This window comes from Trachymyrmex cornetzi, unplaced genomic scaffold (genome assembly GCF_001594075.2).
Source record: "Trachymyrmex cornetzi isolate Tcor2-1 unplaced genomic scaffold, Tcor1.1 scaffold109, whole genome shotgun sequence".
In the NCBI taxonomy this organism is placed as follows: Eukaryota; Metazoa; Arthropoda; class Insecta; order Hymenoptera; family Formicidae; genus Trachymyrmex; species Trachymyrmex cornetzi.
In genome coordinates, this window is record NW_017295642.1 from 112238 (window position 1) to 137523 (window position 25286).

The 25286-nt window shown below is 36.1% G+C and overlaps 4 protein-coding genes across 5 annotated transcripts in view; 2 read left to right on the plus strand and 2 right to left on the minus strand.

Moving 5' to 3' along the window:
• The window catches only part of bs (serum response factor blistered), a 20641-nt gene extending 12482 nt beyond the window's left edge, over positions 1-8159 (plus strand). Inside the window, exons 4-6 of the mRNA XM_018506988.1 lie at positions 1695-1809; positions 5792-5920; positions 7270-8159. Coding sequence (XP_018362490.1) covers positions 1695-1809; positions 5792-5920; positions 7270-7481 — 456 coding nt within the window. The 3' untranslated portion in view covers positions 7482-8159. The remainder of the gene's footprint in view (positions 1-1694; positions 1810-5791; positions 5921-7269) is intronic.
• A 5176-nt stretch (positions 8160-13335) lies between these two features.
• Epp (Ecdysteroid phosphate phosphatase) lies at positions 13336-16289 on the plus strand. Its single transcript, XM_018507327.1, has 4 exons — positions 13336-13577; positions 13944-14181; positions 14287-14988; positions 15061-16289. Exons 1-4 carry the CDS (start codon positions 13471-13473, stop codon positions 15850-15852), a joined length of 1839 nt encoding a protein of 612 aa, XP_018362829.1. The 5' UTR covers positions 13336-13470; the 3' UTR covers positions 15853-16289.
• A 1237-nt stretch (positions 16290-17526) lies between these two features.
• On the minus strand, positions 17527-19007 carry Etfb (Electron transfer flavoprotein beta subunit). The gene is made up of 3 exons (XM_018507370.1): positions 18673-19007; positions 18079-18477; positions 17527-18017 (listed from the first exon to the last, which is right to left on the minus strand). Exons 1-3 carry the CDS (start codon positions 18721-18723, stop codon positions 17706-17708), a joined length of 762 nt encoding a protein of 253 aa, XP_018362872.1. The 5' UTR covers positions 18724-19007; the 3' UTR covers positions 17527-17705.
• A 674-nt stretch (positions 19008-19681) lies between these two features.
• On the minus strand, positions 19682-24831 carry LOC108761030 (zinc carboxypeptidase-like). 2 transcript variants are annotated; one of them, XM_018507350.1, is made up of 7 exons: positions 24737-24831; positions 22090-22246; positions 21199-21720; positions 21024-21111; positions 20633-20835; positions 20279-20363; positions 19682-20113 (listed from the first exon to the last, which is right to left on the minus strand). In XM_018507350.1, exons 2-7 carry the CDS (start codon positions 22237-22239, stop codon positions 19923-19925), a joined length of 1239 nt encoding a protein of 412 aa, XP_018362852.1. In that variant the 5' UTR covers positions 22240-22246; positions 24737-24831; the 3' UTR covers positions 19682-19922. The 2 variants fall into 2 exon arrangements, with proteins under 2 accessions (XP_018362852.1, XP_018362860.1); XM_018507358.1 differs by lacking the exon at positions 24737-24831 and adding an exon at positions 22871-22944.
• Positions 24832-25286: the final 455 nt, after the last annotated feature.

The following is a 25286-nucleotide window of genomic DNA, read 5'->3' on the forward strand; positions in this document are numbered from 1 at the left end:
GCACGAAAGGTGGAAGCGGAGTTCCATATACGGTCACCTTTGTCAAAGCCCGGTTGTCGCCATATACAGGCAATGTTCGCGATGGCAGACACTTATATAGAGCCCGAGTTTAAGAGTCAGGAATGTTGCTTTTTGTCGCGCCTTCTCTACACATACACGCGCACCCTCCTGCCTCTGTTCGCGGCGGTGAATGGCGGGGGGGGGAAAGGGGGAAAAGCGGTGTGAGAAACGCACGGCGCGTAGACGGAAGCGAGAGAACGCGGCCGCGACTTTTCGAGCTTTCCAATTGTGGTACCGCACTTTCTCGACTTCCCGCGTACGGACGATTCGACGAGCATGTGAGATTCGCACACGCATTCCAGCCACAACGCTGGATAGGCGATTCGGAGCGAATTGCAAGACGAAAAAACGTGTGTTCTTCTTCAACTCGAATCGAGAGATCTTTAACAATGGAGTTTACAGTAATATAACTGGGAAAATTCACTTTTTGTAACTCTGTATGTATTTAACGATGTATATGGCTGAAAATGTTACTGGAGGTGAAGGAGCCTAAAAATTTTGAATTTCTTATGACGAAGAGATTCTTTTGATTTTTGCTATAAAAGAAGAATCGATCAGTTATATAATATTTTTAGAAATTTATTACACATATTACTCAACGTAATACGGTGGAATTGTAATGGTAAAGTATATCGTTAGGATTTCTTTCATATTTACGTCAATTATAGTTATAACAATGTCAGCTTTCGCGACAAAAATAAATTATAGTTGTCAACGTTTAACCAGCAAATGGAAGCCGAAATCTTAGTATATTACTCGAAGCAATAAAAAACATGAGATAAAGCTGGAGCACAACTTTGCATAACGCATAATGCATAAAAAGTATAAGAGAATCGACCAATCAGAGTCTTTTCTTTCCATTAAATAAAAAATTCTGATTGGTTGATTCTCTTATGGGCTTTCTACAATTACAGTCGAATGTGAAAAAAATAATTGACTGCGATTGGTCAACTTCTTACGGCTTAAGACTTAAAGCTTATGCAATGGTTTATTATAGAAAGCCCAAGAGACTCTGATTGGTCGATTCTTTAGTGTTTTATCTATTATGCGTTATAGCAAGGTCTGTGCTCCGGTTTGTGCTCGTATCATACTCTTCCGCTTGTCGACTCCGCTACGAGTTGTCGTCGCGAAAACGCGCCGGGGCGGGAAAGTCTCGCGCGAGAAGCGAGAGATTTCTCCCCGGCTTCGAGGGCTCCCTATCGCGAGCGAATTCGCGAAGAGGATACCTCTTTTCCACGGGCGCATCGCGCGCACTCGCGCGAGTGGAGTCCGCGAGAGATGGCCATATAAGGAGCGCGAACAAGATGCTCGCGCATCTCTCTCTGTGTCCGCTAGGTAGGTAGGTAGGTAGGTAGGTAGGTTGGTAGGTAGGTAGGTAGGTAGATAGGTAGGTACACACGTTTGTTGTATGTACGTACGTATGTATGTATATCATTCGGTAGCGCGTATCTACGTTTCTCTGCTCGCGTCGCTGTTGTCGTTCAGACTGAGAATGATCCTCTTTGCGAGAGCAACGCGTACCCCCGTGTTATCCAACCGCTCCGATCCCACCCTCGCCTTGCTGCCCCGCCGACGACGAATCGCGTTCGAGGCGGATACTCGATAAACACCACTCTTCTCTTTCTTGGTTTCAGGAGGAAGGCGCGTCGCCCAGATCCGACATCTGCGCCAACGAGAGCGACGGCGAGAGCAGCGACGGTGACTCTCCCGTCGTCCCTAAGGATCCTCTCAAGATTACCAATCACTCGGGTGAGTCTCGCCGTAGGATCGCGAGGATCGCTGCGGGACGGCTGTACTTGGATTAGAATTCGTGAAGCCTGGCTTTTCTCGTCCTCCCCTATGAACCCTGGTACGCGTGGAGTATACTGTACGCTTTCTAAAATATTAGGGGCGGTATTTATAGTCCGCTATTATTTCAAGACTGTCTTAAGTAATGTCTTAAGACGCTAATACGGCCCTCTGGCCGGTATTCATAGTCAGTTCTTATGTTCAAGACAGTCCAAGTTCTGTCGTTGAAGTGTCACGAATCAATCAGAGAGCCGTATTAGGGGCTCCGCACAATAAAAGGAACAGGGAACAGAGAGAATAAAAACTTCAACCTATCAGAAGCTGTGTATTCCACAATACATAATTTCTGATAGGTTGAAATTCTTATTTTCTGTTCCCTTTACTAGCCCCTTAGCGTCTTAAGACGGTCTTGAATATAAGATCTGACTATAAATACAGGTCTAAGATACGGCTCATATGTATACAATATATATAGCATTCGTCGCGTATGCGAGAACGAGAATTTTTTTTAATTGTCTTTGAGCTATTTGAACAGGATTAGACATCTATTCGTCCAAAAGAGAGATATTCAGGATTTAGGAAGTTGAAGTCTCGATGGAGATAAATGGATGTTCACGGTCTCTCCGATAGGAAAATGTTTATGCAAGTATACGATAAAGTTGTGTATAAAATTTAGAAATACTGATTTTTTTATAAAATATTAGAATCGTAAAATTTTCAGTAAAGCATTAAACGTTTTCGGAAATAATTATAAAATATTTATATTTAAAAAAAATTTGATTTGTCTGTTTTTACACAAATATTATTTAGAAATTTTATTCTTCCAAAACTACTGCCTCATAGAAAATCATTTTCGCGCAATTTTCGTTAAGTCATGATGCTAATTTAATTTTGTATTTTTCTTGGATGTTTCATGTACACGTTCAACTTACATTGAAGTTATGAAAAATTATACTTTTTTTTTTCCTAATAGTCGAGCGTTGCAAACGTTTAAATTCTCGGCTTCTATCGCGATATATTTGTACAAAAATAGTAGGAAATTATCGCGTCCTTGGAAATTAAATAACATGCGGAAAGGAAACGTAGGTTAAGAATAGCGTACTCGTATGTCTGGTTTGATCTCGTTAATTCGTGCATTTCCTTGAGTCAACACAATTAGATTTGCAAATCTCCATAAGAGAAACGGAACACTTTTGAATATCGGTCGCGTACCGTTATTACAGAGTAAAACCATATCATTCGTCACTACACGGGCACGATTATTAGCGTTTGCGCAAGGTTCACTTTGGATTAAGTTCTGCGGTTACGTCGATTTTCTGTCATTCACGGCCGCGATTATTCATGATACCTTTCGCTGTTCCACATGGAAAGATAGGCCTCCCACGCAATGGATTTCTTTAGAATTCTCCTGCAAACGTGCGTTTTGCAAATTGTTGGAAATTACCAGATGTATGTAAACGTAAGCTGCGTATCTTGACCGGAGGGTAAACTTTTCATATAGAACGATAGATTATTACCGATCTTTCCTCTTTGTGCTAAAAGTAAAAATCATTTTCGTGTCGAACTATCAAGATCGCGATTAAGAACGATCCGAGATTGCCGGATTGCGAAAATCAGCGTGTCGAGGCAGCTCCGTCCTCCTCCGCGCCGTCTGTATGCTAATCGCGTAGTCTAATTGTCGTCGATACCATTCGCGTCGCGCTTGACCTCATCGCGCATTGATAACGAACAGCTGGTCGGATGGAGGTAAGCGTCGTAAGTAAGCGCGAGCGGGCGGGGTGAACATTCGCGTACAGTGCACGCATCGGTGCGGACAGACACGAGAGGGGGAGGAGACGGAGAAAGAGGGAACGAAGCGTGAGAAAAGGTGGGAGGGAGGTGGTGGAGGAGGAGGAGGAGGGACGGGACGGGGGAGGGAGAGAGGACGTTTAAAATGCGAAAGGCGTGCGAGCGATGACGGGGTTATCCGTGTAGGGAGTACGCAAGCAGTCGCGCGCGGCACGGCGATGACCAAACTTAGACGGCAACCGTGCTGCCTAACTGGGAAGTAGGATCCGGTCGAAAGCCGCTCCGTCCGCGTCGCACCGCTAAGAGCGCGCGCGCGGATGCAGGTGTACACATAAATATCGATGCTAATGCGTCGCGTGGATGCCATTCTACCGCGCTGCTTAAACCGATCGCCGCGATCGCGCTTTTTTTTTTTTTCCTCCTCGCGACTCGGCCGACCGCGGCCGTCGCTCCCGTTGTCCCGTACCGTCCGCGCGAATTCGACGATAGCCGACCCGATGACTTATTATGTCCCTGTACGAGAGAGAAGGCGACGAATGCATCATTTATCCTTGCGGTATAACGAAGGCGCGTGCGAGAGATCTCATCGTTATCGGGCTAATGAATGGATGTGTATCGCGCAAGTCCGCCTTTAATTAGACACGTTTGTTCGGTTGAAATGTGTGGAAAACACACATGTGAGAGTTTTTTCTTTTTATCGTGTAAATGTATATCTATATAAGGCGGTTCTCAGTAAGGAAGACTAACAGACGCTTTTCGCACTGAGTACTAATGTAATAGTTTTGTAAAAAGACTAATAGATTCGTGATTGAGTACATAAGACAGAATGTTATGCTAAACAAGTATCTTACAATAATGTTACTTATTTTCAAGTATTGAATATGATTAAAAAGGAATGTTTGTATTAACATCAACTGACCCTTGTATTTTCCAAGAGTTTTATTTGCGTCTTGATTGGTAAACTGTTGAGTATCAAACATGAAGTAGTATATAATTAGATGCTATTTATAGATTCGAAATGGTTATTACTTTAGATCAAAGTTTTTCAGCCGATGCGACATACTGATGTACCGCGAAAATTTTAGAGAAGGTAAAAAGAAGGGAAAAAAATTACAAGCATGTATCATAAAAAAGCGAGTGAGGCGCGAAGTAAAGATATTTTAAAAATTGTGAAAATTACTAAATTATATTATATTTACTTTTATCTTAATCGAAACAATATTATTGTTTTAATAAAATTACTATTAAAATGACAAAATAAAGACTTTAGAACTTTACTGTTTATTTCTGAATGTCGTATTGACGGTATCTGATAAAAGATCTATGCTAAGCGCTGAAGCATGTGCGTTTAATGACATACATATTTTAACAAATTTGGCTCGTTATTTATGTTGTAAATTAAGAAATGTTGAAAAACGCTGCTTTCAATTTGCGATATAAATATCATTATTAACAACTTTCGATCATGTTTCACGAATATTCGAGCACATCAAGTTGAAAAGATTGCCAATGTTACTCCCGGTAAATGATCTCCTAGTTTGTGCGTGATTGTAATTCTTCTTTAATTATTCCTTTTTGCTTCTTTCGCTCTCAATGTATATCTCTTGAAAATTTATCGTATATGGCTATACAAAGAGGCACGCATATGAAATGTAATAATTCATAGGAGATATATATAGGTGAATCAGAGCGCAGATTTGCACTTGGGTGGTCCGGTTTGAAGTCTCGACTCGGTCGTCATTCCTAAGTTTTTCTCAACGATATACATCTGTACCGGGGGGGAGAGAAAACAAGTTTAACTTTAACGTCGAACGATGCATTTCACAATTTCGATACAAATAAGGGATATACACGAAGCCTCTCTCTGTATTTTACGTCATTCGATATCTCGCCATTCTCGGATACGTGTCGATGTTGATTGTTCGCGTTCAGAAAAACGGGGTTATCTCGTAACTCAAGAATATCGAGGGGGAGGGGAGGCATGCATAGTATACGAAATATTTAAAATATGTCCAAACCGCGTGTGCGGGACTTTAACGTCATAGGTATACGCTCGCAATTGCGTATACCTCGGTGCGTTTCCTCGCGAGAAATATCACCCGGCGGCTTACAACCATGCGGCACTCACACGCTCAATTCCTCTTTCATTTCCTAGGAAATGTGCCTTCGTTCTCTGCAGGGATTATGTACCAGGTGCCTCAGAGTGTCATTTATTCGCCCAGTCCAGGGGTCTTGCTCGGCATAGGACAAAACGGGCAACCGGTGCAAATATCTCAGGACGGAGGTAGGTTTCTTTCCTCCGCCGCGCTGCGGAGGAACGCGAATCGCGGGCCGTTTTACGCAATGTCGCACGGTACGCATTTAACGCATTACGAAATGCCCTTACGCGAGACGAGGGCACTCGGGCAGAGGATTTCATTCGCAGAGGTATCAATTTTACACACGTCGGAGGCTAAGAACCATCGGAAATCGCTCGCATGCATTTCCCGCCTCGCGTGAATCACCGGCGACAATATCGGGTGACAATTGCGTATCGGATGCGAGATTATGACTAATAAGTTTACGTAACGTAAGTCACTCGTTGCTGCCGATCGTGTGAAGATTAATGTATAATGCGTTTCGCACGGCGTTTATCTTCGAGACGGTGTAGGAATAATAAGGAGAGGAGGAAACGCATGAGAGATGGATGCAACGGTAAATGACGAATTATGGAATACTGTTAAGCATCCGACTTATTTGCGAAAGATTAATTTTATCTTTTTTGTGTACTTTCGATTTTGCGATACAATAAATAAGTAAATATTTTTTTTTATAAAAAATGTACATTTGATTTTTCCGCGCAAAGATAATCTAAGGCTAGTATTCATAGTTGGTTCTTATTTTAAAACCGTCTTAAGTAATGTCTTAATATGTTAACGATTCTGCGGTTGTTTGCCACATCTTAAGACTGTACTTTTTAAATATCTGACTTGAATGAATATTGCATCTATATAAGCACCATCTACACCGAGAAAGATTTCTAGTTGAAAATGGACAAATCAGAAGATTCTGATTACATCGATTAGAATTGTAATTGAGATAGCCAGATGTCTAATTATGATGATCGAAATTTTGTTCGTCCATTTTTAACCAGAAATTTTTTTAGTGTATTATTTCTAATTTGTGATTATTAACTATTATTATTTGCCACTCTTGGATCCAATTTATCATCTAATTTATAATTCAACGTCGGGTTAATGTATTGACTGTTATTGGATCAATATTGAATATAGTAGCCAATGATGATTCAATAGATAAAACCTTACATTATTTATGCTGCACATCGAGGTTTCAATTTCCGAGTTTATTGCTAATGTACATAAAAGCTGTACTAATAAAATTAAAGTATAACTAAAGAAAAGTTTGTCGGAATATAAATAGCATCATCAGTTTTTTGTATCACTTCGATTCTACGAAGATTCGCGAGTAGAACGAGCGGATTTTGCAAAAAACATGCTGTTCGTAGATAGGTCGAAAGTGGAAAAAGCGGATCGGATCGGCAAAGAAGGTAGAATCGAGCAGGAAACGTAGCACCTTTTTTTCTCTTCGCGTCTGGGGCGTCTCATTTGATTTTCCCTTGCGGTTTCCTTATAGGTACAGTAGCACCGGTGGCGAACTCATCGCAATCGAACCAGCCGTTCATCACAATACCGCTGAACGTCGCGATGAGCGCAGGATTGTCCTTGCCGGTGACCTCCAGGATGTCCTCCAGGTCACCCACGACGACGACTTCGACGACAACGGCGGTAGCGGCGATGTCCGGCTGCAGCGACTTGCCTTCCGACCTGAGCAAAGATCGGGAATGACGCAGGAGTTTTCCGACGAACGGAGTCTCCGACGACGACGAAAGTAGCAGTTAAGCCTCTGCTTTCTCGCTCGCAACGGACGGAAATTCGTCGTGCGAACTTGTCAGGCGAATCGCGGAAACGAATTTTCATGCCCGCGCGGATATCACCGGTCTTGTGATACTTCCACGTCCGGGATAACATCGGGGCGAGCGATCCAGGTTTTCAAACGGATTACGAGCGACTATGACCCCATCGCCATGTGGGATTCTTCGCCTCCCTTCGTGCTCTCGTTCTCGGGGACGGATGTTTGCATACTTTTGTACGAGAGAAACTAGGAGAACAGGATTTGCTAGTATGATCACGCACTTTTCGGTTAATAGGGAATATCAACATGAATATGAAATTAAATTAATAATAGGGCAAGAGCGGAGTTTCTAAAGATGGGAAGAATAACGAATTTATCCTAGAAAAATATACATTTGCAGAATACGCTGATTGTAGATCGCTGATCACAGATTTTATCTCGAAGTATAAACTCGTGATAAACTCGTTGCGTGATAAACTCGTCAATTGTAACTATTCGATATATCTCTAAACGTTAATACTACTTCGAAACGTTTGCATGTAAGTCATAGAAAACAAAAAACGGCCGAGACTTTATCTTTTCTTATTATTTTAGATCTTATTATATTTTCAGAGCACATATTATGGAATTATTTGAAATGAGTTTCGATTGAAATTATTCCGTTTTCTCTAAAAGGTACATTAAAAATTTAGGGAAAATTTAATAATTTTGTGATATATATTCTGATTTCTGTATGGTTTTTTATATTCGATTTGTGGTACCCTTCTAAACACATACAGTCAAAGTCTTGTTTAATTAATTATTTTTAATTGATTATTAAAAAATAAAATTAAAAATATCTGACATCCTTAAAATTTGCATAATATCACTTCAGTATTAGATGCTCGAATCGCACATATATCTGGCGAGTATCCAGATACGTGGCAAATGGACAGTCCGGTCAATACGCGTGTTCAGGTATTCGCGTCGATCGTTTTGTACCGCGGAATAGAACTTCTCAATCACATGTATATACATATATATATATATATATATATATATATATATATATATAATGTGTGAGGGTGTTGTTGGTACCCGCCACCCTCACTATCGCCTAATTTGAATCGCACTAAAATACTCGAATGACCGGAACAACAAATACACTGTAGACGAACCTCAGTAGCGTATTCCGAGAATGCTCACTGCCAATTATGAGACTGACATCGCATACGAATGCAATACCTGTCCCGTTTAGATAGTCGCTTCGAGCGTTTTGCTTTTGGTTATACCAAACGATCACCTTGCCATGTAGCGCAGTTTCGAATTATTTTTATTGACAGTTGAGTTGCTCGCGCGCTCCCGATATGTAATTATTTTATCAAAAATAAATCATAGTGAATTATATTACAACGCTAAATTAGATTCTTACACCAAGTTTTTTTTTATGTAACTTCTCATTGTAAATGGAAACGGACGAGCGCGACGCTTCTTCGATGTTTCATTTCGATGTCTCTATAAACTTCTGTATTTTAGAAGTAAATTTATTTCGTAATTACCGCGGCATTGTTACTTATCAGTTCATATTCTGAAATACTAGAGAATGTTAATTATTATTTATCATTGCAAAACACGGAAAATCATACATCTCCAAATCGACATCATATCTTGCAATGAGCAGAGGAAACCGGCCGTGAAGAGCAGCAGTTCTTCTTTAATTTACAATCCTTGAATTATCGACTTGTACATCAGTTTCGCCCACGTATTGCGCATGCTGTTGATGCGCATCAGCTCTTTTGCGCCTGTTGAAGCATTAGAATCAAGCGACAGTGTATATGTGTGGACCAAAGTATATTTGAGTAAAAATAATAGTTTATGCTGTAGAATTTCTTTTTTTTTTTTAGATTCAATATATTTAAAATCTATTCTTATATAAGGAATTCTCCAATATTACACTGGATGTTTGAAAATTATTGTTAAAGAAAGATATTTTAATTGTCGAAAAAGAACTAGCCTAAAAATATCAAACAATTCTAAAACATTGTACAATATTTCTGATAAAATTTTTCAAACAATTTGCATTCTCCGTTTATTCATAAAAAAAAGTTTAATGCATCAAAAATAAAAGTTTTCCAGAACGGATGTATATTTTCCCACATGAATATTCGTGTTATTATACTGCGAGTACAAGTTTTCTTATTGTCAGACATAAATGTTTCTCAGTCTGATGAACAAGTACCGTACCCCATCCGCATGTCACGATTTTTATATAGAACGATAAATTTCATCATTTATATCGCGACATTTCGTTAACAGCGCAGGTGCGCGATGCGATCGCGGTAAAAAGGAGTACACGTTCGAGATAAAGCGGACAACATTTATGAAATAATGGACGACAACTTTCCCCCGAGTTTTTATCGGGCGACCGTTCGAACGATATCATCTCGCCGAAATGTATGTTGACGATATTATTGAGAGTATTACAGATCCGAGTATTTTGTCAATTAGTGCAAGTACCTATATGAAGCCCATTGCCTATTCGCAAAATATGTGTGCGAATTACACCAATATGTTTTCATCGCTATTAAACTAGCCTAAGAAATCACGATGAAAGATATCTAAGCAAAATCATGAAATCGTAATAATGCCAATAATGTATTATTGCAATTTCATGATTTACATTCTACAGAGCCTAAACCTACTCGTATTGTTTTAAGAAAATTCTTACGAAATTATATAAATTAATTTGTACACAAGAGCGAATTACCTGATTATGAGAAATGTGTGTGAGTTTAACTTCACTCTAATTATAATCGTATATATCGAATCGCGGATATCATTTTTCGCTTAGCTTATCTCATAGACATAATAAGACTACGCATTCTTATGATGTTATCATTATCGGTTTAGAAAGAATGAGAAGGAGGTAGTTGAATCTCTCATATCACACACTCAGTCTTTTCTCTCTCTCTTTTTTTTTCTCTAAAGTATCTAATTGAAGAGGTACGCTAACAGAGTTGCAGAGAGATGCTGATATAATTCAATTCTTTCTAACGGAGCACAGATATTAAGAGCAGAGAATGTGCAGTCTTCAATTTACAGATATGATTAGTCTCATGATATATATAAGGTCTTTTTATATCATGATTAGTCCATTCTTACGCGAATAGTTTCAATTCGATAGATCTCAATCATGATTTTCATTTTAATGTTTTTACATGAAAAAACATGTGCCCCCTAATTCATAGTATCGTATCTCCATATATTATTAATTTAATTTTTATTTATAATCGATTAGAATCCGACGATTCGAGCAGTTGTGCATAAATCAAACTGTTAATGACAAAATCATATCTTGAAATAGTAACTTATGTCTTTTATTTAACATTTTATCTGTCGATGGTAGACATAGAAGGAATTATTTAATTACGTATGATGGAAACTGTTTAATGGTTGTGTCACGATATATTAAGAATGTAACGGTAATTTCCGGCAAACCTACTAACAAAGTTCAATTTATCTTCGGATCGAAAGCGAGTCTTTACGAAGACGGTCGTAAATATCGTAAGCGATATTCAAATCAACGGGATCTTTTACGAAAGCGATTAATCCGATTTTCGAAGATGAAAAGTGACGTGTATGGTTTATTGTTATGAAATATTGCAACTTATGGATCAGCATAAATATAGCGCGACGAAAACTCGAGATAATAAACACGGATAAATATAGCACAAGAATCGTATGATGTAATATAAATCACATACGATGTTTAGAATGCTGTAAACGGCGATCGTTATATTGCGAATGATCCGTAGTTGCGACGCAATCTTGATGAATTTGTAAATCATATGAATCTTGCAGGACAGGACGTTTGTTGCGACGTCATATATCTTAGAACGTGCAATATTGAGAACTTCCAAGTTGGAAGACAATTGTTATTGTTTTAGTAAAAGCTTCAACGTAATTTAGCTCACTGTACGAATAGACACGTATAGTAGTGTGGATAAAAAAAAACGAAGTATTTGCAACATGAGATATTGTCGAGTTAAAAAAATTAATCTTTTTAAATGAAAAAAAGGGAGATAGTGTCAAATAATAATTATTATATAATATTATTATTATATTATCTTTTTTATTTAAATAATAATATAATTTTATCATCATCTAAAATTATTGATAATAATTATCATTTAATTCACATTTATCTCTCTATTAATTCATTAACGATAAATTCCAAATTTTTCGAAAAAAAAGTACTTAAGTCACTCTCTACGCAAACAGAGATAATGTAAGATAATGTGAAAAGTTCTTTTATTTTATTCACGCTACTCGCTTATTTATAATGGATATTTTGCGCCCACAGTTTTACGTGTATGCTTTAGATGTATTGGAGTCTCTCTTGTTTTAATTAATTATTAATACCGTAGGTTATAATACGAAATTGCTTCATCTAATTGAAAGCGCTTGCGTTAAAATATTGTAATTTTGCAATGGTGTAAGTTAAATTCTCACGATTTAGTCATTAATGGAGAGAAGGAGAGATAAGAGAATCACATATAAGAAATTCTCTGAGACGAGCGCGGAAAATAATTTTGTTATAAATATGCTCGTGAGTCCAAATCAATTTATCTGAAACATCGTGTATAAAGGATGCATGAATTGCGAGCGAAGAATCCCATGAGAGACGAGCAATAACCTGTATATTACGTTTTACTTTACCTATTTTATATATAAATATTATATATATATAAATAGAGATATATATATATATATATGTATACACTATAACTTTTTTATTACTTCTGTACTGAAATACTGCAGCGTGAAGAGTGTTTGTAACAGGATGCCGTAACGAATGCAAAACAAAAATATATAAAATCCACGTGTCATCGTTTTCTCTCTTTTTTTTTACACTAACTCTAGATAATAATCGCATCAATTGTGTGCTATTGTTAAAGTTGTTGCGAAGTACGGGATGAAGAAGAAGAAGGAATGAAATACAAGTTATGAGATTGAATATCTGAAATCTTAACCGATTGCTTTACTGATTTCCTGATGTTTTTTTATATCAAAAAGGAGAAGAGAAATTTTTTAAATTGAAAATAAAGCTTAATTCCCAATTTCTTCACTTTCAGATAAGCTGCGGATAATCTTATCCGGGAGATATCTCCATTGTATTCTGGGAGATATCTCTTGGATAAAGTTATCTAGAGATGAAGAAATTGCGCATTAACTATTTTAAAAATGTTTTTATATTGAAGAATAAGAAAAATATTTAAAATTGAAAGTAAAACTTCAATTAAAAAATTATAGCATCCAACTCTATTTTGTTAAACAAAAATTATATCGATTTTTAATTAATCTATATTAAAATAAATTAATATATTTAATCTCTGAGAAATCATCATTCATTGATATTGAATTTATCTCGTTAAATTTTTTAAAGAGTCAATCTTGCTCGATAAATATAAATTCATATTGTTGAACATTCCGTAGAACATGATTAATAAATTAAATTAATTTAATTGCTTTTATATAAAAATGATTTGGTAAAATTATTCAATTAATATTCAATTTCTAAAATCGTCTAATTATTAATATTGAATTTAACTTGAATCAAGTCTTTAAAGATCTCTAATCATGCGAATTATGATATCTTGCGTACATAAACAGATTATATCGCTATCTGATATCTAATATCTGATATAATGTTCAGGGCAAACTAAAATACCGTCAACTGTTTGTTTTCCACGATGAGTTACAATTGTTACATCCGAGAACATTCCCCGGATATCGTATGACATTGCACTCCACTTTCATCACTGAACCTCCCGCCTCGATCGATGGTCGGGCATTTCAAAAATTGTTCTTCTTTGCATTTATACCGTATAAAGTCGCGTGGTGATTGGCCAGCCTGGGCGTCGAACGCAGTAATGTGCCGTCATGGCGACGCTGCCACCGCGGAAAAATCCAACTCCTACAAAAATTTCGAAGCAGCACTTGACGCCGTTGCAAACGCTTCTGCAGCTGGGCTTCCCGAAACACCGGGCGTATGTATGGCCCCGCGAACATAAGGAGTCGTGTTTACGGTGCCGCTCACATGGCACGTTGTCTCGCGTAAACACACGTCTCCTACTCACTGTAAACAAACAGCTGTCAAACGTAGCTTTGGGTATCTCTGTCTTGCGAGACTCATTCTTGATCGAATTAACTTTGTTCTCAGTTGTTGCTCAGACGAAACAGATTATTCGTGTCCTTTAAACAAGGCGTATTTCTTTGCGTTACCCAAAGTTGCTACTGTTGCTGAAACATTGCTGACAGTTCTGACAGACTGAAAGATGCATATTTGACACGTTTACTTATTAGGAAATTTATATTTATACTCAGTGTTGCTGATGAAAATTGTATATTCTCAGGGAAAAGGCGTTGGCTGCAACAGGACACCGTGGCATACAATTAGCATCAGATTGGTTGTTGGCTCATGTAAGAGATCCGACTCTGGACTCTGACACTCAACGGCAATATGTTTTATATGCTTGCCCTACCGGACCGTTAGCTGAACAACTCGAGCTGTTTTGGTCAGAGAGTAAAGACCTAGGATGGAACGGTGCTCACAACTTTATACCGCACATTACTCTTGTCTCTTTCTTTGACGTAAGATATTTTATGTGTATTTGGCAATTTATTTGTTTTGGATATTTTAGAAAATATGCAATGTGTTCAAATATGCAATTTGTTATTTTCGAAACATTTTTGTAGGCTCCTGATGAGTTTACAAAAGAATTGGTACACACTCTTGAGAATGTGGTTCATCAGGATGGATTGCACGAACATATTGAGCTGGAGACATATGTATCACCTAACTTTATGGGCTTTTTCGTCAAGGACGTGAATGCGGAGTGGTTGAAGAACATTGCTCTTCGCTACGTCAATAAAATTGCTGCTTTAGGTATCACTGCCGAACCACAAGTAAAGTCTCTGCACCTTACGCTGGCTTACCAGTTTCCCAGCAACTTGTTTCAATCTCTTCGCTCGATGGTCGAGAAACTAGGACCAACTACATCGGCCAATTGGGAGCTCAGATTATATTCAAGAGATTCGAGATTGCAGAATTCGCACGTACATAAAGTGACACACGCCCACGTGCCACGAGAACACGATGAATTAGAGTTAAGAGTAGGTGATTACATATACGTTCCAGAAGGAGCGTGTAACGCGTCCACGGACGGTTGGGTGGAAGGTGTCTCATGGTTGACCGGTATATCGGGTCATTTGCCGTTGAATCATACTAAGAGGACTGCGGAATCGGACTCGTGGACGTTGCATGCCACTGTGCCGATCACCGACAATAAATATGAAAGCGCGGAAGAGGAGGAGATACCAAAAGTCAGAAGACCGCCAGTTTTGTCTCCAAGCGATTCCATCGATACTCCTGATGGGATTCCCACTGCAGGGGAGCCGGTAATTATTTTTAGAAAATATATCTCGCAGAAAATCATCGGCGAATTTATAATCTGTTGCTTTCGAATATAGATGGCAGCGTCGGAAGCGCCGGAAACACCTTCTAGGGAGATCTTTATATGTCGACACGGCGAGAGGGTGGATTTTACCTTCGGCGCGTGGATTCCGTATTGCTTTGAGTCGAATGGTTGTTACGTACGTCGTGACTTGAACATGCCCAAAGAAGTACCATCCAGGAATATCCAGGATTTCCAAAACGATAGCCCGCTGACGACTGTAGGTGAGATGCAGGCAACTTTGGTAGGCGAAGCCATGAAATCGTCTAGTATTAAGATAGACGTAGCCTTCACGTCGCCGTCATTACGTTGCGTTCAAACGCTCGCCCATATCTTAAAAGGATTAGAGTCCGATATTCCAGTTAAAGTAGAGCCAGGCTTGATAGAATGGTTGGCATGGTATCCAAACGGTATACCCGTTTGGATGACCTCCGAGGAATTGGTAAAGGCGGGTTTTAATGTGGACACCGATTACGATCCGATCGTGAAGGCTAAAGAACTTCCGCTAAAAGAGAACGCCGCGCAGTATTATGAACGCAGTTATGATCTGATCAAGAAGATTATAGAGAGCACAGTTGGTAATATTTTGATAGTAGCGCATGCCGCTTCTCTGGCTGCTTGCACCAGACAGTTGACCGGTGGTAGAATACCCCCGGCAGCTGAAGTCACTAGATTAGTTCAAAGAGTACCTTACTTGGCATGTTTGACGGCACGTCAAGATATTAACGGCTGGCAGCTCCATCCTCCTCCCTTCCCACCGATCACTCATACCAGTAATAGCAGATTCGATTGGAAGGTTTTAATGTAATAATATTGCACGAGTTTTTGTTGAGGAAGACACTTTACAAAGCCTATATAAATATATAAAAGACTGTTATAATACAATGAATTTTTATGCAGGGCTTTATCTAATGTCAATGACACTGAAATATTCAACGAATTAAGAAAAAAAATTTTTCCTTAAGGATATATCATTGGTGTATAATAATATTGATAAATACGATAAAAGCTAGTCGATCGCGCACGCAGTTAAACATTTACTTCCTCGAATTATGATTAATACGGGTATTGAGGTATAGTTTATTCTTTAATTATGGATATAGAACAAATACTAGCCAATATGTTATTGGTATCGTGTTATACCAATTCGCTAAATATCTAATATATAAGCGACATACTAGTCTTGATTGGACGCATTTTCTTGCCGTGTCTTGGATGAAGCATTAAACAAAGAATTTAAAAAGAATGTAGTATTTATATATATAATATTTTAAAATAATATTCTATTTTCTTATTATAGTATTCATATATCTCTCTCTCACATACATAATATTTTCCCTCTTTGACATATAAAATTAAGCTACGTATCTACCAAAGGAACATGAGCAACGTTTGTTTTTGTTTTCATAAAAGTTATTCATTGTCACTAGGAACAGAAATATAAGTTGCCTGTTTTCCATATAGGAGTAGTAAGATTAAAGGAAATATATTGGGAACAACAAGTGACAGTCTGTTTTTAGACCTTGTGTTACTTGAGAGGGAACGTGTTTGTCACGTCGCTTGTTTCGCTCTTTTCGAATGAAGGCCTCAACACAGGAAAGTATCCATTCTAAATTAAAACTACTAATGCAGATACGTTTTAAATATATCTGTCAATAACAGATATGTGTTTTGATAGATCTTTCCTCAAGAAGATGTAATTTACTATACTCATTTCTCTCTTGAAAGTTTGTGATTTCTTCCATAATTTATACTTTTTTCTTCTCTTTTCCTTCTAACTAAAATTAATACATACATAAGTTAAAGCTACTGCGAAAAGTTCATTTTCTTCATCTCCACACTTATTTAAAACATGTAACTTTTTATTGATCTAATGGATACATATAAGCTATGAAAACAAAATTAAAATATTTCTCTGAATTGAGTATTTGGTGGAAACGAGTGTTTTTACTATTTGCTGGCAACAATAGCCAACAATGTTTCTTTGATGGATATGTTAAGCTTATATTAAAGTAGAAGTACAGAGAAATTAATAAGGTGCTCTTGTGTATATTATTCATAGTCTCTGTCGATAGAAAAATGTTCCATGCGAGCTTTACCATTTCTTAGAAAATTTAGAACGTGTGTCAATTAAGTGTGACATTGAATTGAACGTAATGATATCTGCATCATAACTTTGACGCACAGAACAAGGATATATTTATAATATCGTTATTGATGTTACCTTTTACAAAATAACATTTATATGTATATATTTAGGTACAATACCATTTCAAAAATATGTCTAATGTTGTTCCACTTTTAAAATAGATTGAACATTCGTTTATAAAACGTTGATAAAAAAGTGCACGACATATTTTTATGTATATATATATATATATATATATATACATACATATATATGTACGTATATATGTATAAAATTCGTGTAGGTATATATAGACAGTATTTTATTAAATATATATATATACCTAATTATATTTAACTTTCTTTTCTCCCTATAAGCGCACACGCGCATTGCGGTACAAATTTATATTGAAATATATATATCATATACAATTTCTGATGATGTACAAAAGCATACTATATACAAAACAAGTTATCAAAATATAAAAGTTACAAGATGACTTTTGTTCTTTTTACAATTATCCTATGACTTAGCTAAACGTGACCACTTTCTTTTAATTTGGCTATCAAAGTATCCACGTCTGGTATTATAGCACCAGCCTGCCTAACTGGTGGGTCTTCTACAGACAGTATTTCAATTCTCGATGTCACATCTACTCCAAGATCTTTCGGAGTCATCTTCTTAATGGGTTTTTTTTTGGCCTTCATAATATTTGGCAAAGTCGCGTATCGTGGTTCATTCAGACGAAGATCAGCACTGAGCACTGCTGGAGTTTTCATCTTGACGATTTCTAATCCACCATCAATCTCGCGTGTAATAGTTAATTCGCCATTATTGTTTTCGATCTGGATAAGAGAGAAGATTAAGATAATTCTATAACATGATAAAATTTTATCTACTTTTTACCTTGCTGCAGAAAGTGCCAGATGGCCAATCCAAGACGCCAGCAGTCATTTGTGCAGTTTGATTGTTATCATCGTCTATGGCTTGTTTACCAAGTATCACCAAATCCACTTTCTCATCTTGTGCCAATTTGGCTAGTATCTTTGAGACGTGAATAGGCTGCAATGTCTGATATTCAGGACCAGATATTTCTACATGAATTCCACGATCCACACCCATAGCAAGCGCAGTCCTGATTGTATCCTGCGATTGCATTGGTCCACAACTAACTGCTATTATTTCCTGAGCTATTTTCTTTTCCTTCATTCTGACTGCTTCTTCTACAGCTATTTCATCGAAAGGATTCATTGAATGTTTAATACCATCTGTAACTACCCCGGATTTATCCGGTTTGACACGAATCTGTAAGCATACGTACAAATTATAAGATGTTTTTCATTTAGCATTTTCAGAATCTTAGTTTATTATAGAATTTATTATATAATACATATGTAATGTTACAGTGTTTACGATAATGTATTATTAGAAAAAATATTTGACTTCATAATGTTATAACTTTTTTCCTTAATATACAATATAGAGATTATGTTATATTACCTTCACTGCATAATCAATTACTCTTTTTACACCTACAAGCACACGCGCCATTTTTGTAACGAAAAAAACTAATACTATACAACTATTTCTGTTTAATTCTTCTAATTATTGTCGCTGACAAGTCCGATAACAATCCCTTAAATATGGGCAAAGTTCAAAGTCTGAAGTTGTGCAAGGTTATTTCACTAAAAACATTGTGACCAACTTGACTAACGAAAATATATGTGGATCCACTCGCGACACTGGAGCGAATATTCAAATGAACTTTAGCCGATATGTAATTGACGTTGACTGTCTCTTTCATACATTATGTAGTATTCCTATAGAAAAATTAGTATAGTCAGTGCAGGCAGAGGTTGTGGAATTGTTATCTTCTAAGCGTTCCGATATACGCTGCCAGTATTGAAATTCTATAATATTACATAACATAAATTACTGAAAATGCATAGTTCATGTTATAGAATTTCAATACTGCGTATATCGGAATACAGTTTAAAGAAAGCATTTACATATGCTTTCATTTATTTCTTACTTTTTATATACAACGAAAAAATCGACGTCGATTCGATATCGATTCCATTATCATTTCTGACTGGTTAATATATGTTATAGATATACAAATTTTATTCTTAAACTTATATTTACTTTTTTTTTTATTTAAATTTATATATGATACGAACTCTTTAATATAATTAACCGATTTTATAACATATCAACGATCACTGAAGTGATTTTTACATAAAGTTTTGATAAATTATTACTACTATGAATACATATAACGTTTCTATTGTAGGTACAAATTGGGATTCTTTGAATAAATGATATTGGATTCGTGATATAAATCTTGTGTGCAAGATTTTTTAAAATAAAAGTATCCAAAAAAATTAACAATACGCGTGTTAATTTTTTTATTACATTATTTATATAATTTTTATTCTATAGCTATTCGTTTGCACTTAATAATAAAAGAGAATCGCGTGAAAATCTATAAATATAGTGGCTATTACCGCGGTATCATCCTATAATTAATTAAATAATTAATTGGATGGATTCACTCAAATTGGGTCAGAAAAATTGTATTGCGTTAAATAATAATGCTAGTTATAAATACCAAAATTTATTGTTGCTGTCAGATTACAAAGTAGAATGGGAAAGCGGGATTCGTATTTTGTCAAATAAAATAAAATTATCATACACTGAAATAATGAAGTATTTACAATAAATTAATTACGTCAATTTTAAATATTTTATTAATATCCACGCGCCTTTGCCTCTTTAAACATTGCTACGAATGAGTCCATAGTCTCTTCTCCAGTCGGAATAATTTCCTCAGGGGGCAACAAAAAGCCGTAACGACCTGTATCACGCAACTCGTAGGTGTAGGTGATAGGTGTACCAAAAGTGCCTTTGACATAATCCATACTACTTCCAGTAGCTATGTCTAAAATATAATTTAATAAGAACATCAATTTGAAAAAAAATTGTGTTTTTTTATAAATACGATTACTTCAATCTCGAAATGCGAATATACATTCAATTAACGGACTATGCTCCAGAATTTAAAGTAATAAAAATAAAAAGAGACTTTAGCTTTTTCTGCACTTACAGATTGTCTCAGCAATATTTCCGACTTTATACGAAGTTCCGTATCTCTGTTTGAGAGCTGTAGTCGATTTTTTGCCGATGGCGTACTGAAAATATAAAGATTATATAAATTATTATTATTGCAAATCTCGATATTAATGACACGATAATGCTAAACATTTAACTATTGTAAAAATGTTTCGAATTCGAAAAAGAAGAGCGACGCACAATTAATTACATAATAAAGTGACGATATGAAAAAAAATTATTATAAAGAAAAAAATAATTTTGAAGAAAAGAAAAGTGCTATTAATTTATGAAATATTTTTTGTGAAAGATTTTCTATATTACTTTAAAATGTTAAAGTTTTTTTTACCAAATCATCGTAGTTGTCAAGATGATCCCTCGTGTGACCGTATGGGAACAACAATAATTGCGAATAGCTGTGGAATGATATATAAGCGTAAATTTTTTTAGAAATAGACTTGAGGTATTCGGATACGCTCTTTGTTTCTATGCAGGAGAAGGGTGCACTTCCGGCAAAAGTTTCAGCACACGGGTTTCTGCTGGAACCTCCAGCTGAAAATATTAAATTATAATAATGTTAACAAATATTTTAAGAATTCTTCAAAATCTTCGGAACAATCTGGACATTTCACATGTTATCAAACATCTGCAATCTAAATGTTTGATAACATTTTATTCTTGACTGTGAGAAAGAGAGAAAGAGAGAGAACTTATTGTTCGCTAAAGATCTGGGTACTTACTATTCCATCTGTAGCCCCAGTTTCTGTTAGGATCGCTGCCCTTGCAGAAGAGACCGTACGGCTTACGTGTCTTTCTCCAGAGTCGATTCTGGAAATGTCCAAAAAAATATGTGTAGATAAAATTGATTGATAAATTAATCACTCTTTGCGTAACGTTACGAAACGGAGCTTTTACCGTAGTATGCGTGTACACATATCCATCGGGATTGAACGAGGGGACGATGTACCAATCGTGACTCTCAGCTAGATCTCTGACATCTGTATTGTTACTGGTCAGCAATTGATGCAGGATGTACATGTTGGTTGCCGGCGCGATCCATTCTCTGGCGTGAATACCGCTCTCGATGAAAATTCCGGGATTGTCGGCTTTAAAGGAAACCTTGACACCTTTGATCTCGCGCCCTTCGTACGTTCTGCCAGCCACGACAGTCTGCACTTTGTCGGGATACTGCTTGGCTAGGTCATCCAGATTCTTGTAAATATCGTCGAGAGGATGATAACTAGTGAAATCAAACGATTTTGACCGAGTCTGAGTCTTAGGAGTTGTTTCGTCAATCAACTTCTGGACATCGTCGATGTGCATCTGATAGGGTATATCGTTCTCTGCCATCTTCTCGTAGAATTCAGGCAACTTGTGCGGGGCGACCATCAAGTCCACGTGTTTGTTTACGATACTTGGAGAATCCCAGAAGGAAAACTGTAAGGAACATTTAATCTCAATTATAAGAGTTCAAATTCAATTATCACGTTCAATTTTGAAGTTAAAGTATTATTTGCCTATTTTCTTATTTTTGAGTTTTCAAATAATTTTCTAATTAAGTAACTTTACAGTTGCATAGGATTTTTAGAATTCTCAACAATTTCTAAGATTTTAAAACTTAATCATATTTTAATATAAGTCCGAAATTAATTTCGTAATTTTGAGAAGCAAGCGTTATGTGCGATTAATGCAATATTAATGTTACTTGTATGTGTATCTTAATCGAGAACAAAGCTCGCTGCAGACATTCTTGATTTGTACTCATATCTGCAAAACGTATCTGTAATTTAAAAGAAATTTACTCACAGCTCCATCATTAACATTTTCCATTTCGTGCAGAATTTCGAGTTGCGTCTTTGTGGTTGGGATCATTCTGAAGACCTTGTAGTTGTCGTAAAGAGCCTTCTGGCCAACTGCCAGGCTCACGATCGCGCACAACACTATTATCTTCCACATAGTGATTCTGTACAAAATCGAATTTGTCACATAATTTTAATGTGTGAAATCACGTTTTGTTAATCATCAATCGACGTAATTATCGCGAATATTCTTTTTTGTTATAATTAGACAGCACATATAATTTTTTTTGAAGAAAAATGTAATAGTTGATGATCATTGTCGTAGATTGGATGTTCGGTTATATACACGCAGAGAAAAGATTAGTCAACGCAGCTAAAATATAATTGTGTGTCAGTTAAAATGTGTCCTTATAATAGGAATAGCTAATGTCATCGTTGCCACACACAGAGCTCAATTTATTAACTGCTAAAATTTAGGTGCTGCAGCGAAAAATATTCACTACTGGAGTAAAAAATGGCAACTAGCAACGTCCCAGAAACAATTGCGAATGGAATGTTCGGTTACGCGGTATAGATAGTGAGGAATAGTTACCACTTACTTAGCTACTCATGTTAAGTACGCATTTAATTTTGACTAATAAAGTTGAACGTCGACAACAAATGTATTTTATCTTCAATAGCCAACTTTTAGCAATAACAACAAAATTTTAATCAATAACTGATCTTTAGCTGATATTACTAAGTTTTTTTTTTTGCGTGTAAGAATCGTCTCTCACTGATCAGCTTACCTTTTGAAGACAGGAACATTTGTGATTGTGAGCTATGTTTCGTTCATTGTATTTAAACACTGGATGCACACGGCACCAATTAACAATCAGCACGTGTAATTCAGAACATTTTTAGAAAAAAATCGTGTCAATCGATCAAGCTAAGATCATGTCGGATTTTTCCGTCTATCAGATTAGCTTGAAAAGAATTGACTTTATCACGTTAAGCCGCGTGGCGCACTCAATAAGTATCAAGACGACGTGTCACAATTAGTCATTCGGTAGCTTATCAAACGATTAAATTGGACATACACATATATCCACGAGTGCTTTATAATTAAACTAAAACTGGCTTTTTATGTGTTTATATACTTATAATAAAAAATTTTATAATAAATAAATGCTGTATTCTAAATATATTATAAAAATATATCCCAGAAGATATTTTTTGCAAGATTAACCGTAAATGTACAACAATCTCTGTTAAATAAAATGCGACAGCTTAGAGGTAAATAATAAATAGATATGTCGATCATATGAAGGCAGATCGATGGCAAATTTTAAGCAGATTTGCTTTTGCAAAAATATCAGTATTACGCAAGAATCGAACAGTATCAAGAACACCCATTTTTTGTTTCTGTCGGAGACAGATTTGATCTGTATTTGGCATCAATATGTCGTCGCATTGCTATTGTCAATTTGATGTTGTCTTCAATTTGGCTTCAAAATATATTCTTCAAATTTGCTTTACATTTGAGACTATATACATATATGAGGACATATTAGATTCTGATTTTGCAATCAAGTAGTTAGGTGGAACAATATATATGTACATATCCATATGTTTTGTTGGGATTAATATGAAAAAGTTAACTTATTTATATTTAAAATGTATTGCAAGTATAATATATTGCGAAATATTTAATTTCAAGGAGAATAATGTCGATTTAAAAAGAATGATATGTATTTTCGCAAGTATATGGAAATTAAATTTTTAATAATTTTATAGATTTCACAAAAGTGAAGTTCTTCAATGTTATTGTGATTTGTGCACAATTTTAAGTATTTGCAATATGTATGAGACAGAAGTGATTGATATATCGAATAGCTACTAAATCAATTTTTATTTGCGTATAAAGTAACGTGATTTTATTTCCTGTCAAATAATTTTACTCTGTAAAACAACTTTACTTCTTTTACGAATGATATGTTTTCTTTCGATAATTAAATTATCGGAGCAAAAGGAATTGATTAAATTTATATTTAGATATATAATTCTTCGATTTCGTTTGATTCAAATAATTTTCGTTTTATTGTTTCCGTCAATCGTTAGCTATACTTCATATCTCTTTTAAATTTTTTACACAATTATCGTATGTGCATATACATTTATTCTTATCGAATATGTATCGTCGATTTTCCATTGTCTTATAGTAAAGTTCTTCTTTTGTCGATCAGTTATTGTAATGTTGTTTTTAATCACAAACTCTCAATTATATCGCAATTATTAATCTTTGTGTAATTAAATCTCGATATATATATATATAAGACAGTCTTGTCACCTAATTATATCAATTAGATCAAGATAATTTCTTCTTATTTGGATATGGCTCAAGATTGTTGTATATTTTGTTTAACATGAGCGGTGTACTGATTACAAAATCATGAGTGTCGAATCTTCTTTTGCGTATGATTATCTTTGTTCCTTGAGTTTTTTTGTAAACAATATTGATGTACAATTATCGTTTTACATATGCGAGTCAGTCATACATCGATCACTTGCTTGCGAAAAATCATAGATAAACAAAAGAATAACGCTGGAGATAATCAATTCAGAAAACGAATTTCTACAACAGATTTATGAAAAATATCAGTTTATTCTTTTACCTGCTTCTGCGACGGTAGTTCAAAGGGTGCCGCCTATATCAACTTCGTTGTGGAATAACCCACGGAATGTGTTCTCCGACTCAGTCATTCGACTTTTTATAGGCGGCGTGTTTTTCCAGTATTATAGCAGGAGAGGAGTAACGGGATATGGGTATTTAATTTACATACATGAAATGTTAGTTATTTGGGAAACAATCGTCGTATACATGACGTCCTACATTCATTGTTTGCCTTGATAATATGCGGGCCCTTATCAGACGCACTACAGATGTATACTTAAGAATTAGCAGAAACTCGTAATCAAGGGTCGGACGGCTTGACCTAGTTTCTCACGATGCGAAATAATCCGTACGTCTCACATTTGTTCCGAGATTGTTTATTAACAATGTTTTACAACATCCTATTCGTGTCGAATGCACGAATATAGAATAAGTTCGTCATAACTAACAAATTCACATACTTATTCATCGTATTTAACATAGCATATATACATAACATTCTTTGTTTATATCATCTCTAGAATCACGTTCGGAAAGAGGAATTCTCTGTC

Excerpts from the sequence above, each read along its gene's own strand:
- Epp (XM_018507327.1), top strand. The coding sequence starts at position 13,471 with ATGGCGACGCTGCCACCGCGGAAAAATCCAACTCCTACAAAAATTTCG. Across the intron at positions 14,182-14,286 it reads CTCTTGTCTCTTTCTTTGAC|GCTCCTGATGAGTTTACAAA; the intron begins GTAAGATATTTT and ends ACATTTTTGTAG. Across the intron at positions 14,989-15,060 it reads TTCCCACTGCAGGGGAGCCG|ATGGCAGCGTCGGAAGCGCC; the intron begins GTAATTATTTTT and ends TTTCGAATATAG.
- LOC108761030 (XM_018507350.1), bottom strand. The coding sequence starts at position 22,239 with ATGTGGAAGATAATAGTGTTGTGCGCGATCGTGAGCCTGGCAGTTGGC. Across the intron at positions 21,112-21,198 it reads ATGTGTACACGCATACTACG|AATCGACTCTGGAGAAAGAC; the intron begins GTAAAAGCTCCG and ends GGACATTTCCAG. Across the intron at positions 20,114-20,278 it reads AAATATTGCTGAGACAATCT|ACATAGCTACTGGAAGTAGT; the intron begins GTAAGTGCAGAA and ends ATTATATTTTAG.
- Etfb (XM_018507370.1), bottom strand. The coding sequence starts at position 18,723 with ATGGCGCGTGTGCTTGTAGGTGTAAAAAGAGTAATTGATTATGCAGTG. Across the intron at positions 18,478-18,672 it reads TAATTGATTATGCAGTGAAG|ATTCGTGTCAAACCGGATAA; the intron begins GTAATATAACAT and ends GTATGCTTACAG. Across the intron at positions 18,018-18,078 it reads CTGGCACTTTCTGCAGCAAG|ATCGAAAACAATAATGGCGA; the intron begins GTAAAAAGTAGA and ends TCTCTTATCCAG.